This window comes from Neopelma chrysocephalum, unplaced genomic scaffold (genome assembly GCF_003984885.1).
Source record: "Neopelma chrysocephalum unplaced genomic scaffold, ASM398488v2 Primary Assembly neopelma1_59, whole genome shotgun sequence".
NCBI classification, from domain to species: Eukaryota; Metazoa; Chordata; class Aves; order Passeriformes; family Pipridae; genus Neopelma; species Neopelma chrysocephalum.
In genome coordinates, this window is record NW_020897714.1 from 18,771,824 (window position 1) to 18,788,349 (window position 16,526).

Consider the following 16,526-nt stretch of genomic DNA (forward strand, 5'->3'; position numbering starts at 1 on the left):
GGTGTTGTTAATGATACGGCGACCACTTCTTTAAAAAAAAAAAGGAAAAGGAAAGGAGGGGAAAAAAAAAAAAAAAGAAAAAGAAAACCACCCCAAAAAACTTTTTTTTCCTCCTCTCGAACTTCCTGGGAGGGCCCGGGCAGGCCAATGGCAGCCGCCGCCACCGCCCCGGCCGCCCGCAGCCAATGGAGCCGCCGGGGCGGGCGAGGCCGCCGGTCCGCACGGAAAGGGGCGGTGGCTCCGGGAGATGGGGGACGGGACGGGACGGGGGCGATGCTGGGGATGAGCTGTGTCGCCTTTCCGAACCCTAGGCCCGGGCAAAGGTGAAGCCCCGGGAGGGACGGGCTGAGCCGCTGCTGCCCCGGGAAGGGACCGTCGGGAGCCCAGCCCTTACCAGACAGGGTTTGCTCTCAGGCTGGGATTTTTCGCAGACAGGGATTTTTAGCGGTGCGCGCAGTGGGGTCCTTGCCTTGGCTCCTGAAGCTGCTCGGTTTTATGCCCCGACCCCTCAAATGAACTCCTCTAGGCTCTGGGCAGAGGTGGTAGCAGGTCGTCTGGGGGCCGCTGGTGCTCCTGGAAAGGCAGTTGGCCTCGGGAAGGGGAATTGCTAGAGAGGATCCCAAAGGAAAGGGGGCAGGGGCTGTGTATCACAAAATGCCAGCCTCTACTGTGCAATCACACCGAGGCTATGCTGCTTGCTGCAAGGCAAAGAGAAGGTGCCTGGCCCAGAGCTTAGTGCTGAAGGAACCTGGCACAAGTGGGGTGATCTGGCCTAGTTGTACATGGGAAGTTCAGGGCTTTAGGCTCCTCTCTGGCCTGGGGCAGTGAAGGGAGGGAAGGGATGTCACCGGTTTCGAGTTTCAGAGGCCTTTGGCAGCCTCTTTCCTGGCTGCAGTTTGTCCTTGTATAAAGCACAAAGCAGAGGACAACCTGGCTGAGATGACTGATGCACACAGAGGGGGCAGAGGCAGAAACTCGGGTGCAGCTGCCAGCTACATGGGCTCCCGGGACACTTTCTGCAGCCCTCCAAAGCTGCTCTCATGCCATTTCTGGTATCCCAGGAACACCAACACAATTCACCATATCTTCTTTCATGCCACTAAAGCCCACTTCATCCCTGTAAAACCCTTGGTGCCATCATAGCACCAGGCAATAATAAAGTGAAGGAAAGTAGCTACACTGAGATTTTAGTCCCAAGCCTATTACTCACCCTTCTCTGGCTTTATAAACAGTCTCTGTGACTCAATGCCTTCCCCCTTCCCCTGTCTTCCCCAAGAAATGGGCAGAGGACGCAGTGAAGGGGAGTGTTAGTGACTATGGTCTCCAGGAGGTCATGGGAAGACAGCAACATGCTGAGCCTGCTCAGATGAAGTGCTGGAGACCTAGGTCCTGCCCACAGTGTTCCCCAAGGAAGGGCAGCTGCCCTTCCTCACCATTCCCAGGGGCTGGCCCCTACCTTGTGCTTCTTACTGGCATTCAGATGTGGCTGCGGGCTTCCTGAGGAGCTGGTGCTGCTTTGCAGTGGGAAGGTGCTTCCACCCAGCTGGGGCTGCAGGGAAAAGAGCAGGAGCTGAAGCCATCAGGGTCTAGTCCTCAACTCAGTTTCCCAGGTCTGAGCATCTGCTGCCTCCTGGCATGGCCCAGGGGAGAAAGCATCCTCCCTCTTCCCAGTGCCAGCCAGGCAGCTCAGCTCCCCTGGAGAAGCAGAGAATCCAAGGGAGTCAGGATGCACAGAATGCAACCCAGGGGACCCACGCACTCTGTGCTTGCCAGCTTTATGCCTGCCACGGTCCCTATTACCTCTGGCTCCTGCCCTACTCACATGGTAAATGAGAAGACTCTTGTTCCCCCAGTCACTTTCCAATGGCTTCTCTGGGTTGTTTGTGTTTCGACTGTGCTCAGGACCCTTCCAGTCCTCCTCCAGATGCTGTGCTGGGCTCTCAGGCCTTTTCCAGCTGTCATCTGGCCGTAGTCCTACATCCAGACCTCTAGCGGGGCTTTTCCAGTCTCTTTCCAGCTGGCGCATCACATCTGCATGGCACACGGTCATCTCTTGGCGCTTCCAGTCCTTCTCCCACACCTGTGCTTGGTGGACATCCCCCCGACCCTTCCAGTCCTGCTCCAGTGGCCGTGTTGGACTCGTGGGGCGCAGGGGCTTGCCTCGGCCTTTCCAGTCACTGCTGGTGCCCTTTCCAGGTTGGGAGGATGTCAGCTTTTCCCGCAGGCTTTGCCAGCCACATTCAGATGGCTTCCTGGGCCCTGAAACGTGCAGTGGCTCCCCTGGCTTCACCCGTTGTCTCTCTGCTCCCCGCACCAAGCTGGGAGGGGAGATCTCCTTTTGGCTTTTCCTTGTGCTCTCCATACATCTTGCAGGACTGAGGGACTGTGGGGGTGGCCCTGCCCAGCTCAGCCTGCTGTTATCTGAGACCTTCCCAACACCTGTGGGGTGCAGGGAGTCCCCTCGGCTCTTCTTCTCCAGTGTTTGCCGTGTACTCCCTGCCTGCCAAGTGGCTCGGCCCCTTTCTGAGTTTGGGGGACGGCCAGGCTCCCCTCGGCTTCTCCAGCTTTTCTCAGGGCGACAGGGGGGGCTCACGGTCTCCCCTACCCTCTTCTCCAACCTGTGGGCTGGGCTTGCAGAGCGTGGGCTTCGGCTGCCTCTCTCCAGTAGCCAGCCAGGGCTGGCAGGGCACGGGGAGTCCCCTCGCTTCCTGCTGGCCTTCTCAGAGTGCCGAGCTGGGCTGGGGGAACGCAGGGGCTCCTTGGGGTCTCTGTTGCGCTGCTCGAAGTGCCAGGAGACTCGCTGACTCTAAGGTCGTTAAGGGGAGAGAGAGCAGAGAGTCCTCTTAAAAAAAACCAAACACACTAGTTAGCAGAACAAGACAGGATTAGGGCTGGGAGGTGGTTTGGTCAAATGGTTGCCCAGAGAGCAATTGCATCCCTATGCATGGAGCCAGCTCATACTGAAAAGAAGCCTCTTGCACCCAAAGGGTGAAAGGGCTCCTGCGATTTAAAAGCCAAGGGTCCCAGTCTATGACAAAGGAAGGGCTGGGATTAGAGTGAAGGGGGGAGCAGGGGAATAAAAGAGAAAAGCATGTGGCAGAAAGAGAGGAAAATGCGGCTGGAGAAAGCAACCCAGCTTGGAGAGCTGGGATGAAGTCCTGCCGAGCCTCACCTCCCTGGGCAGGCTGGGGCTGGACTGCCTCCGAACTAGGTGGCCTTTGCTGGGTGGCACTGGTGTCTTGCCATCGAGCCGGTCCACACGGCCCTCCTCCAGAGCTTGGAAAGCCTCCAGCGTCTCTGATTTCCTGTGGACACACACAGTTTGTCCAACTGTCACCATGCTCAGCTTGGAGGCAGAGCCCCTGCAGATCCTGCTCCACCTTAGCCTGACCCCACAGACCTCCACCTGTCTCAGACACTGTGTGCCATGACCTCTCGCTGTCCCCATTGCTTCAACCACCTCAGCTTTTGTATTCTGCTGCCTCACGCATGTTTTCTTCACACCATTCCTCAGGCTTCCCTCCATCTGGTCCTTTGCATCCCACCCGTCCAGGACACTTGCCCAGTCCCTGTTTACGTCCCCTCCTGCCCCATGCCACCAACACTGGAGCTGCTCTTGCTTCTCCAGCCAAGACCTAACCAGCTACTACGTACTTCTTGGTATACCTCATCCTTTCCTGAGCAGCATCTACAGTGGAGCCACTGATGGAACAGTGGGGCTGGGGAACACTGCTTTCCTTCCCTCTTCCCATGAGGAGCCCTGCTTCGCAGCACATCCTCCAGCTTCCAGAAGGTGACCGTGAGGATGAGGAAGGTGGACAGGTCCCTTCCATCAGTGCAGCTTTCGCTCCACCTTTCCAATGCCTGCCACAACAGGTGAGCTCCGCAGGTTGGATGGAGCTGAGCCTAAACCCAATCCTTACTTTAAGGGAAATGTAAGCACAGCTGAAAGCTGAGCTTTGCCATCTAGCCCTGCTCTCCCCATGAGGCATGGTGATTAGGAGGTGGGGGCCCCATGCGAGCATAGAGGGGCAATCCCCCACCTCTGACCACTGTGGGTCCCGTTGCTTCTCACCTGCGTTCGCAGCCAAATATCCTCTCCACCTCCACTCGGCCAGGGCTGAGTGTCCGGGAACTGTAGCGGTCAACAGCATCCCGCTGTGCGAGGCGCTTGGGCTTGGGCAGGTCTGCCAGCACTGTGTACTCCTGCCTCTCCAGCCCGTGCCGCCCCTCTGTGCCCCCACTGCTGGGGTGCCCACGGGACTCCCGTACCCGAGACCCAGCGAGGTGCCCACTGCCACCCAAGGGGTTGCTGCGGGCTGATGCGGAGCCTGCTGGGGCATGCGGCAGGGTAGATGCCCAGGGAGGGTCAGTTTTCCGGTGTTTCGGCCAGATTTCCTCGGGTTTCTGGCTGGCGGGACGGTGCTCTGGGACGGGGAGAAGGCCGTTACTGGGGGAGGCACGAGCGACACGGGATGCCACCACGTCCACGGCAAAGCAGGTCTTCGGAGGAGAGCTAGAAATGGTCCAGGAGGGGAGAGATAAAACCCAGACTCCCTCCAGGCAGGGTGGGAGTGCCGGGACACAGCACTGCAAGCCAAGGGCATGCCAAACCATGCAAACAGAGAACACCTGAGATATCCAGGGTTTGTGGTCAGCACACACAGAGATGGACTCTCACATGGTGCCCATGGAGGTGTCAAACACCTTCTGCGACCACAACTGGATAAAGAGATGCTAAATCTCAATAGAGATCTGCTGTGAACTTCAGAGACCCCTGGGTAGAAAGCGAACCAGAACTAGAATCTCACATGGGAACAAGCAAGAGTACCTGCTTTCAGTGGGCAGATTTCTTTCCTAGAGCCCTGGGCTTCAGTTCTTACCCAGGATCCAGAGCGAACGGGCTGAGCCCACCTGGCTCTGTCTGCCTGAGGGGCTCGTGACTGCACCTCCTCCTTATGGCCCATGCAGCTCATCATGTCCCGTTTGCCTGATCCCAAAGTGTTGTCCCACAACCGGGTCATTTCCCCTTCCTGGGAGACAAAATAGGGCAGATATCTGCAAGGGGGACCAGTAGCTTTTATGGGCTGGGAGGATGTACGAGAAGTTACAACCTGTTCAACCCAAAGCTGCCAGTAAAAAGGAACCAGAAAAGGAGCTGTGTGAGTGTAAGATGACCCCAGACCAACAATGACAAGAAACAGCATAGGGAAGTCCACATGGGGGAATCCAAGAGTGAATCTAATGTGCTCTTTAGGGGGAGAGCCTCCTTTGTGGGGACTAAGAGTCTCGGCTGATCCCCCCTTGCATCTCAGGACCTTAGAATCATAGAATGTCACAAGTTGTAAGGGACCCATCAGGACCATCAAATCCAACTCCCTGCACATGATGGGCTCCTATTTCTTTCTGCAGGAGAGCCAGAGGGGTGAATTCAACCTGTCTGCGTGCGCAGAAACCCTCTGAATGTGCCCAGCAGAAGTGGCATTGAAGGGCCAAAGGGACTAGGGGGACCAGAATAACCCAAACCACAAGAGATCCCCATCTCACCCTGGCAAGCGTGGAGTTGGCTTCAGCACAGGTGCTAGGGTCGGTGCCAGTTTCTCTGTGCTCACCCTCAGCTCCGGGGCTGAGTGGGGGATATCGCCTGCTCTCGTGCCAGCTGTGGGGCAGGGAGAGAGGACAGCTGGTGGTCAGCAGAGCCCGCAGAGCTCAGGGGCAGGTGGCAGCACTGGCAGCCCAAGCCACACTGGCTCACTCTACTGGATAGGCAGAGGCTGGCAGAGCCCATCCTGGGACCACCGGCCTTGCTCTGGAGGGAGTGAAGAAGGAGGGCACTCTTTCAGGGGGCCCCCTGCCCTCTCCTGGGACAGCCAAGAGGAACGGTTAGAGGACATGATGTGGGGATTTCTCAGTCCTTTTTCCCAGGCAGGGTGCAGAGCATCAGGGAGAAGGTGTCCGATTTCCCCCTGCTTGGCTTCCCACTCCCCCTCCTCCATTCTTCCCATCGAAGGGGCTGGTTGGAGCAGCATGGCTCCCAGCTGGTACTCACCGCTCTGTCCCCTCCACTGGGCCCACGCACACGTACACCTCGCACTGTGGGGCTAAAATATGGAGGGCGTCCCAGGGCTCTCCTGGATCTGGGTTGCTGCAGGCATCACGCCCTGTGACCTCCACAGCATGCTCCTGTGAGGAAGAAGGGGGGCAGTGGTGCTGTCAGCGTGTCAAGGATGAGGATGAAGGCTGCCCTTTGGAAATGCCTGCTTCTTCTACCTCCTCTGAGAGCAGCCTGGCTTCCAGGGCTCTTGATATCTCATCCAGCGCACCGTTGAGATTTTTCCAGGAGGCCAGAGAGGCCCAGCACGCTCCTATTTGATGCTGAATACTGCAGACATCCCAGAGACTGCATGTGTGGATGAGGGCTCAGGGAAACTGTCCCCCCACGTTGACGTTGATGCTGCTGGCAGCTGCTCTCTCTTGCCACCAGGGTAGCTCAGGAAGAGGCAACGGAACCAAGAGGAAGGAAAATTTTTGCAGAAAAGGCTGTAGTCCCAGCCTCTGCCTCTGTCAGGGCTTGCAGGCGTCTCAGCATCCTCCCTGGCCCCTTTATTTGCAGGGCTTATGAGCAGCAGTGGGGGAGGCTCTGGGGAGTCAGCTGTCTGCACTGCCTTCCCTCCAGCATCTCGCCTGCACTGGGATTCACTCAGAGGTGACAGCTCTGAGCAGATAGCGGGTGAAGGGCTGAGGTAACCTTAGAGGGCCCAGGGCCAGGACAAGAGAGGGAGAGGGCGAGAAAGAGAGAGGGAGGCTCATTACTATTTCATCATCCCTGGCCAGTCGCTCCTGGAGGACGGCAAACAACACGAAACCCTTTGTGAACATGAAACCAGCTGTCACCCAGTCGGAGACAGCCAAGTAGCTTGTGCGTCTAGCCCCATCTCAAAGGACCATGTTGGATTAAGGTATCTGGAGCCCAAGGTCCCACGAGATTCACCCCTCTCGTGCCTTCCCTGCCTGGAACAGCTCACTGCAGCTGCCCCAGGCCAGGACTCAGCCCTGGCCCTAAGCCAACAGCAGAGGCCACAGGGAAATCGACCAGGACCATATTTAAGGTGAGGAAAGCTGCAAATGCCAGCAGGCATCAAGCAGAGATTAATCCAGGGTGCATCCCTGCTCTGCCAGTCCCCACTTCCCTCCTTATAGCTTTGTACATGTGACACCCCTGCTTTCCCTTCCAGGATCTTTCCCTTGTACCCAGCGTCCAGACCTTCCCTGCTAAGGTGGTTCCCAGCTTTAGTCTAGGCACAGTTAAATGAGGGGTTCCTGTGCCTAGAAAGACTCTCTCCCCATGCAGCTTTCCCCCCAGGACATTTAGAAATCCTGGCTGAGCCTTTTTCTTAGGGTTTTCCATCTCTACAAAGACAGGTGGAGTCCCAGTAGAGAACAAAGGGGCCCTTAATGAAGTGTCCATAGTCTCCAGGTGGGATGGAGTAGCTCACCTGGGTAGCATGCTGGTGAGCCCCTGCAGTTCGGAAACAGTGCTGACACAGGCTCTTTGCAAATATGTTGGCTTCAAAGTTCATGCAGGGCACGTCATCCACTGAATAAGACATGGTTCCATAACAAATGAAGATTTTTGGCTGCTGGGCTCCTGGCAGGGGGCAGCCAGGAAGAAAAGGAGGAAGGAACAGCAGCAGAAGACCAGAGCTTGGGGTCCCCCAGCCTCAGGCTCCTGTGGAAGCAGGGATGATATTCCCAGGTTGAAGTTTCCTGCTCTCAGCTGTCAATACTGGAATCAAAGGGAACCCAGGTACAAGGTGATCGGTATGATCCATGTAATTACAGATAATAAAAGGGTGTGCTCTAGCAGGGACCACTTTCAGAAGGGGGTATTGCACCCTGAAATGACTGCTGACATTCCCCAATTTGGGAGTCCTTGTGAACAGAGAGAATGATGCGCATGACCTGCTATTTTGTTTGATGGAAATTTTCATTCTTGAAGCTGTGTTAAAAAGCACAAAAAGAAAACCTTTCTTCTTAACTATGTTGCTCATAAAGAGATGGATATAAGCAGTTTAGGAAATCTGGAAACCCACTGAGACTATTTCTAAACTTGTGCTTGTCAGGTAAAGCCCAGATTAGACAAACCTCCCTGGGAAGTGCTGCAGGTAGGCATGACCTCCTGTTGGAGCTGTGCTGGGAACACGGTGGCATTTGGCTCTCTCAGTGCCAAAATTTTCCCACTAAAATTTCTGAGACCTTTAAGATAGCTGATTGGAAAACTGTGAAGGGCAACAAGCATTGCTAGCACAACAGCTGGGCTCCACATTTCTGTCCTGTTTTTTTGTAAGCATCCTGCCCACTATCACCTTCTCTGTTCTGCAGGGTTTGAGAGTGAGTCCTTGGATTTGAGGATGTGATCTATGCTGGGAGGGCTCTGCCTAATTTGTTCGGAGGAGGCACCAACAGGACACGAAATCAGTCCAGCATCCCTGAGGTGAACGTGCCACTGCTGCCCTAAACATGGACACTCAGGTCAGAGCAGCTGACCAAAGGCTGCTCCCCAAACTAACCGGGGCCAACCATCAACACCAAAATCAAGTTATAATTTTTGTTTCTCAGAGCACTCATTTGCAATACAGCAAGTTGCACTAGTGCCAGTCTTGCAGCCTCCCTCCTCTCACTGGGGCATCTTTTCTTGACTTGTTCACACAAAATGCTAGACAGGTGCCTAAGCAACCCCTGCCAGGGATGCAACACGAAACACCCCAACATCGCTGCCCTCCCCTGCCCATGGACTGCCACCCGTGGCTGGAGCCCCTGGTACCCCACTGCCTGATGGGCAAATCATTGCTCCCCACATCCCTCGAGGCCTACTGCCAGGATAATGCTCTGATCCCCAGGGCTCCTGGCATGCATGCATGCATGCGTGCAGCCATGCTCAGTGCTCCCAGTGCCCCCAGTACCTCAGCTTCCCTATGGCTCCCAGCACCTCGCCGCCCGCCGAGCTCCCCCCTCAATGAAGCTCGCCGTGGGAATCGCGGGGCGCCAGGCCCCGCCCCCTCCCCTCTCATTGGCTGCCGCCGAGCAGTGATTTGAATATCGCTCCCTGAGTGGCCGGCGGCGCGCGCGGCTGTGGCGCCCACGGGTGCTGGCGCGCACGTGTCGGTGGCGGCGGGCGCGCGATCGACCCGGCCCGGCCGGGACTGGGGGGAGGCTGCGCCCGGCGGGGGCACCGGGCTCATCCCGCGGCTCATCCTCCTGCCCTTCCCCTCGGCTGCACCTCCCCAGGGACCGCCCCACCGCCTGCCGACGGTCTGCCCCAGTGTTCCCCCGGAGGCAGCCCCTCGGGAGTTAGCCCGAACCCGAAACAGGTGCCAAAGCAGCGGACTCATCCGCAAGCACTGAGAGAGCCAAATGCCACCGTGTTCCCAGCACAGCTCCAACACGTCATGCCTACCCGCAGCACTCCCAGAGAGGTTTGTCTAATCTGGGCTTTACCTGACAAGCACAAACCCTGCCTGACCCTTAATATTTCTACTGGAACGCCCTTAACATCCTCCATTGCTCCTGCTACAATTCAACTTCCTTCTCTTCCTGACCCTGGTAAGCAATACAAAAAATTTGATTTCATTTTTTGTTTACTCATTGAAGGCAGTTCGCAATCCACTCTTCAAACCTATCTTCCCCACACGACCCCTTATTCAGCTCCCTTAGTCCCAAAAAGTTCTTGTCGCTCTCCCAACAACTTTTTTCCTTGAGTTCGTTTCTGGAAAACAGTGCTGGAAGCAGCAGTGTGGCTGTACTCAGTACAACCTTGAGCTTGATATGCTACAAAAGCAATAAATACAGTGCACTGACTATCACGCATCTCATGCACACGCTGCAACCATTCTTCCTTTGCGCTGCACTCTAATTTTTCCCCAACTGTCTGACCTTTTTGGCTCTCAGTCTGGTTTTGATCCTCTGTAATCCCAATTATATTTTTATGTGTGCATGTGTGCGGAATCACAGTCTAGCCAGTGAAAGCCGTCATGCATGGAAACCCCAATGTGGCAGCCCACGTCAAAGCCTTGCATCTCTGTGTGTGCCTGGGGCACACACACAGCAACGCGCAGGTGCCTGAGGTGACCCGGCTGCAGAGCCACGCCTAAAAAGCCTGTGGAAAAGGGAGTTCACAGGGAGCTGCTGGTCTCTGCTTTTCCTTTATGGAGCAGCAGCTGCACTAACATGTTAATTTTTGCAGGTACCTTATATTGAGAAGTGGCCTTCTCCTGAACAGCTTGAACTTGCTTGTGAGCAGCTGGGGTGGGGCGGGGGAACCAGAAATGCTCAAATCCATCTTGAAAACAATGGGAAGCAGCAAACAAGAATTTTAAGCCATGAATTGTCATGCATCTGGCAAACAATTCACTAACTTGCATGTGGGAATTCATATCCAGGATTCCGTATATCCTGGGGTAGCCCAACTGCACACCCTGTGCTTAACAAAGACAGCGGGCTAGGGCTGAGTCAGTAATTTACATTACAAAATAAAGCTTTAATCGATCAAATGGAGAAATCAATAGTGCAGTAAACAATCTCGATGGTTAACGATGGTTAACGCAGCACAAGATTTAACAGTTACATTCTCAGTTTTTCCATATGCTTTTTTTTTAAATATAATTTGAAAACTCATCTTCCAGCAGGAACTGGAAGCTTTCAGAGCATGGAGGAGGCTGTTGGAGATTTCAGCTGGTACTTGAGAAAGATGTTATTAAGGCCAGAGAAACAGCAAACTAAAAGTGAGATTTTTCCAGCTCACCTGGCAGCAAAATGACAAAAACTGAATTGCTGCTGAGGTCACTCTTAACATCCCATCAGGATTACAATGAAGTCATCCAGCACTGTCCCAGCTACCATGCCAGGCTGGCTGTCTACAGGCAACCAACCCATATTCCACAGTCCACACTCCAGGAGATTTCAGAGACAGATGGTGCATTTCCTTTACAGTGACCTTCCCAGGTCCAGAGCAAACTCCTTGGATGGGGAAGCACCTTCTGACCATGGTCACTCCACAAAGGCATTACGTCCTGGAGAGAAGGGAAAGCTGCCTTAAAATCCAGACCAACGGTGTTACACTGTCCTCTAGCTTTGAGCTGCAGTCCCCTTGGTGTAGTGCACCCCTCCAGACAGAACTTCCCTCTCCTTCCCTCCTCCATCCCTCTCAAACCAAACAACACAGAACACCCTAGAGCATGTAACTCCCAAACCAGAAAAAGAAATATTTTATGCTCCACACATAGCACCTCTTGGACACTTTGGATGAGATCCAGTCTAGCATCAGACTTTTGGCCTTGCCTGAGTTTTGGTTTTGCATCTCTGAAACACCCAGTGACCCCACATGAGACAGGTAGATTATGGTCATGCATTAAAGCCCATACCCTTTCTGGAGTAGTCTATAAGGCAGCGTTTAAGAACTGTTCTGGAGGCAAGGAAACCACACGCACTTTAATGATGTGACTGAGATTATGCAGGACTAGTGCCCAAGAACTCATCCCAGGATGGGACTTGGAATCCAAGCACACAAGGCACCCCTGGCACACGGGATAACAGTGTCCACTTCCCCAGCATTTCCCTTCTTCAGAAGGGAAAGGGAGGTGCAAAAGGACCCCATTCCTTACCATATGCATGTGAGCCATGCAGTTCCCTTCAGAACTCTCCCTTTAGCAGAAATTGCATTGCTGCTGTCAGTGTTGAGATTGTACTCTCCTTCTTAACACACTGAAGAATTTGTGTGTGCACACTCCAAGAAACTATGGAGAGATACACGGAGGATGGTGCCATTTGCTGTAGTGGCTGGTGGCCATCAGCACTGTTCTGATGTTCCTCCACGAAGCCTCAGGCACTGGTTTACTCTTTGGCCTCCCATTTCTGGCATGAGGAATCTATTTACTTGTCCATTTCTGGGTTCCAAATTTTTTTTGTGTGGGTTTTGGACGCACAGGCTTTTTCTTTCTTTGTCATTTCCTTGCCAGTACACATATGGCATGGGAGGAGGCCTGGCTGACAGAGGCAGAACGGCCATTTCCTACAGATACTCCAGGACAGAGGCCAGCATGCTGCCTGGGCTCACTCTCCTCAGAGGATTCACTCACAGTTTTGCCATCAGTATTCCTCAATCTCAGCCACGCAAACATTTTTTTTTCCCCTACAGGCCAAATGCAACCACAGTAAAAAACATACACTTAAGTCCTAAGAAGAAAGACAATTAGCTGCTAACAACTGCAGCAGCCCTGAGGTAAAGGGCAAGGGCAGCCTCTGCCATTCCCTCTCTGGAGAGGGCCACCCACATACAGTAAGGGCATTAGGGCATTTCATACTCCTCTGAGCTATCGCAGTTAAGATCGGCATACTCAGCAGACAATGGAATGAGCCATTCCTGCTCTGGCTGGCTCTGCCTTACCACAGAAATAGCTCCTAGCTATTCCATTTTCCAAGCACCAGTGGATTTCAATATCCTTTAAGCACCAGGGATTACCTCCCTCTCTTTCCAGCTGGTACTGGCATTAGCACAGCTCCTGTTACACTTCAGATAAGTCACGAATGGTTTTTTTTCTTAGCAAAATGACTTCAGATTTATTCAAAAAGTTACCCAACTTCACCTGGCACAGGTACAAAACAAAAAGCACTCCTGCATTCAGGTGTGGCACTGGTGAAGAAACACGAGACAAGATGACACCATGTCTCCATGGAAAAAGGATTTACTGCACAGCAGAAATGCCAGGGCACTGATGCAGGAGTGGAAGCAAAGCTCTTCCAAGTCTCTCAAATTGCCCTGATGATGATGTGCCTGTTGCACTCTGTCCTAGATCCTTTTCTTTGACAAAGCCAAATATCAGCTCTGAAAGGGGAGGCCCAAGGACAGAAGGGTTACACCAAATAGCAAATGTGACCCTCAACAGAAGTTTTCAAGAGACTCTGTGGCACTCAGACACTTAGCTGGAGATCAGTGCAGAAATAAATGGGAAGAGTGTCTAGTCACCCTGGCCACTGCTCCGGAGGCTAAAGAAAGGCTGAACTGGGCTCACTGCTGGTCAGAGCACTAAGTAAACAAGCTGCTTGCCCACAACAACAGGGCCACAAAGAGCAGCAGGCCAGATGTGGAGCACTGTCCCAGCTGGTAGTTTGAACATTAGCTTCTCCATTAGTCTTGGTCACGGCCCATTTTGCCCGTCAGTCTCCGTCGCTGAGTCTTGGTGGTTCGCCCCGTGCTGGACTTCTGGATTTTCTTCCGTGGACCTTGCCCACGTTGGGATCTCTTTCCTTTCGTCTTTTTCCGGCTGTGCATGTGCAGCGTGGCAGTAAGAGCAGAGATTCTGTGCAGAGCAAAAAGAGAAAAATGTTTGGGGACTAAAAGCTGCAGAAACAAGGCGACATCACAACAATGGCAGAAGAGCCCTGTGTGACTCTGCAGGAAAGGATGCCAGCCGTGGCATGCCCGAGAGGAACTCCAAGCCGTGCAGGAAACCTGCAAGTCTCCATGCACAGTAACAACCAAAACTAATTTTGGGATCAGTGGGCTGCCCAGACACTACAGAGTTAAGTAATTCTCTACACCCCCAGAGTAGTAACAAAACCTGGATACTGAAAAATGTGGAGAACACCAAAGATCTTTTGACCTTCAACCCTAGAGACAAGTTCTTTATCGTGTAGTATGTGCCGAGATGAAGGACTAGGTAAAGAGGAGAGTACGAAGCCCACTCTCCTCCTCCAGCCGCTGTCACCAGAGCCCGCGGGATGGGCCCGGAGCGTCCGGACAGCCTGTGCTCCGCCAGCGGCCCCTGCTGGCTCCTGCCCGCAGCGACCGGGCAGCGCCGCATCCCCTCCTGCAGCCACACCGCGGATCCGGAAAGCAAACGTCCTCTGGATCAGCTTCCAGAGACTAACAGCAGCAAAAGCCTGAATGAATCTATACATACTTGTCAGACAGGAAGGGGTTTCTGGACTTCTTGGGCATTGCTCTTACAGGCTTGTTCGCCATCTCTTCCCCTTTCTCTTTCTCTTCTTCTGATCCATCACTTTTTCCCTTAAAAAGAAAACAGTTTTGTGATTCTGGCATTTCCATTGACTTTTCGATTTCATCCTGTTTTGTGAACCATCTAGTCACAGATGAAGACTTTTCAATTCTCCACATCCCTTGCTGTGCAAGTCTCAAGGTTTCTTATCGCAGTCCCTTGGAAAGGGATGACCAGTGACATACAGTATTCCACCCTAAGATCCTAAAACTTCAGCATGATCTTAATGGCCATGCAATTGAAGTCTAAATTATGAACCAAAGGTCTCAGCTTTTTTCTTAAATTACTATCAAGACCTCTTTAAGTGGATTTTCAGATTAGAAGATGACCTTACAAATGTAAAAGGTTAACACAGACACTTCCCCAAAGAGCTCAAATCCAGCCGCAAGTCACGAATATTAAAAGAGATCAAGTCAACCAGTACCTGACAGTCTCTATAAAACAAATATAAGATCTCAGTTACAATGTATTTTGAGAATAAAAGCAACCATAACCAGAACTAAATGGTTTCCTTATTTGTGGTCCAAGCACAGGACTATGGAGAAAGAAATCCCTCCTAACAGTAATTTTTCTGGACAGGACACGGGAAAGAGGTTGAGGACAGTCCATGCAGCAAAGTCTGAAATCTTGCTGCTTGTTGAGTTGTATCGGCTTTTAAAATACTGCAATGTTGCCATCCAGTCCTGTGCCACCTTTCACTTAATCAAGGTCAGGTGGGACAAGCAAAGGATTCCAGGGAGTTTGGAGAGAACTACTCAAACAGGACATTTCCTCCTCTTTAGAGGCCCAACAAATTGTGGAAAAATATGAAAGTTATGAGTTTCCCTTTTCATCCCTGCTCCCAGCCAGCTGCAAGTCTTTAGGCATATTCAGGGAGCACTAGCCAGTCCCAAGAATGTTTACAGGTGATACAATCAGAGAGGTAGCAAAAGGCTTTACCACCGGGGTGGTCAGTCCCAGCTGGCGTGCCCCTGAGAGGTCGAGGTCACTGATGGTGGTCACGGTTACAATGTGGTTTGGGTGGTCAATGTTCACAGACTCTGTCCGAGATGTCACCAAGTGCTCCAGTTCATCAGCCTCATCTGGGAAGACAAAGAAATCCTGCACTGCAAAGTGCCCAGCTTGTCACGATTTACACTCACTTGTTCCTGCTGCACTGTGCTGGGCAGGGGTGACACCCAGCCATCGCAGGCAGGGCTTGAGCACCAGCACTAGAGGTATGGAGGGCAAGCTCATTCTCCCTGCTGTGGGGACCTGGGTGAACACCTTGGAGATGCCCTCCTGCCTCCTTCCCTTCTGTACAACCCACTTGACCTCCTGTCCCCCAGGGCCAGAAGGCTGTGGGGTCACCGCTCAGATCGCTGCCCAGCTTCCCAGGGGGACATGGGAGGAGCGAGCAGCTGTTGTTTCGGGACAATGTGCGAGCATCCCTGCCCCAGCCCTTATCACCCCAGGACCACAGGCATCCCTCTTTCTTCCCACCCGAGGGCCCAGCACGTACCGAGCGCCTCCTCCCTCTCGCTCAGCATCTTCAGGTACTCCTGGTGCCGCTGAAAGATGGAAACAGGTCACTGCGGCGTCTCTGCCGCCCCTCCTGCCCCGCTCCCAGCCCGCCATGGCGGGGAGGGGGGGGCGACACAAGACCGTTCTCTCACCTCCTCTTTCATCTTTCTCTGCTCCTCCTTTAGCTTCCGTTTGATCTCCTCCAGCGCCGCTTTCCTCCGCTCCACCTTCCGCTTGTGGAAGCCGGTCAGGTACTCCCTGCCGCCGGCAACATAGAGCCCCCCCCGGGCTTTTAGCGACCGGGGGATGCCTTCCTTCCCCCCTCCTCGCCCTTGGCCCGCCCGGCCTCACCTCCGCCTCTCCTCGTCGAAAGTCAGCACCAGCCGCCCCTCACGGCCGCCCGGGCCCTTCTTCTTCTTGCGGCCCATGGCGGTACCACGCTGCTGCTGCCGCTGCCGCCGCCGCCCGCCCCTTCCGCCGCAGCAGGGCCCGAGGGGCGGCCCCTGCCCCGCCCGACATTTTGTGCCGCCCCCTCCGGCTCGAGCCAGAGAGGTTGGCCACGGTCATGGACTTCCCAAGGCCCTGTTCCCGGCCTTAGCATCCAGCCTAGGGTGGACAGGGCGTTGCATCAAGCACGGGAACCTCCAGCTCCACTCCTCTTCCGCTCCCTCTCAGCAAAAGATTTTATGGCACTTCCCGGTGCGGACGTGCCAGTGCAGCACCCGATCTCACACCCTGAGATTTGTTCTGCCGCTCCTGAGTGATTTAAATCTACATCTCTTTAATAGGGGTCACTCTAAATAGTGTAAATTTGCAATTCTTCATTTGAACATGCTTCAATAAAGCTCTGAGCTATTGTCATTGCTTGGTGTTAGTGGCGCCTGTGCTGCTCCTCTTAGCCAGGGAAGGCAATTGCAAGGGACGGCTCTGACACTGAGTATCCAAGATGCAGGACCTGGTGCAGGACCT

General features: G+C 53.8%; 2 protein-coding genes across 3 annotated transcripts in view; both read right to left on the reverse strand.

The window, feature by feature from the left end:
* Nucleotides 1–2,118, reverse strand: part of TRIOBP (TRIO and F-actin binding protein) — a 21,404-nt gene extending 19,286 nt beyond the window's left edge. The window contains exons 1-2 of one of the 2 annotated variants that reach the window (XM_027680276.1): nucleotides 1,823–2,118; nucleotides 1,457–1,549 (exon numbers count right to left, since the gene is read on the reverse strand). In XM_027680276.1, the coding sequence (XP_027536077.1) occupies nucleotides 1,457–1,549; nucleotides 1,823–2,050 (321 nt within the window). In that variant the 5' untranslated portion in view covers nucleotides 2,051–2,118. The remainder of the gene's footprint in view (nucleotides 1–1,456; nucleotides 1,550–1,822) is intronic. The other variant, XM_027680277.1, reaches the window with a different exon arrangement.
* Nucleotides 2,119–12,586: 10,468 nt separating this feature from the next.
* On the reverse strand, nucleotides 12,587–16,028 carry NOL12 (nucleolar protein 12). The gene is made up of 6 exons (XM_027680610.1): nucleotides 15,909–16,028; nucleotides 15,710–15,815; nucleotides 15,556–15,604; nucleotides 14,994–15,136; nucleotides 13,959–14,065; nucleotides 12,587–13,355 (listed from the first exon to the last, which is right to left on the reverse strand). Exons 1-6 carry the CDS (start codon nucleotides 15,983–15,985, stop codon nucleotides 13,184–13,186), a joined length of 654 nt encoding a protein of 217 aa, XP_027536411.1. The 5' UTR covers nucleotides 15,986–16,028; the 3' UTR covers nucleotides 12,587–13,183.
* Nucleotides 16,029–16,526: the final 498 nt, after the last annotated feature.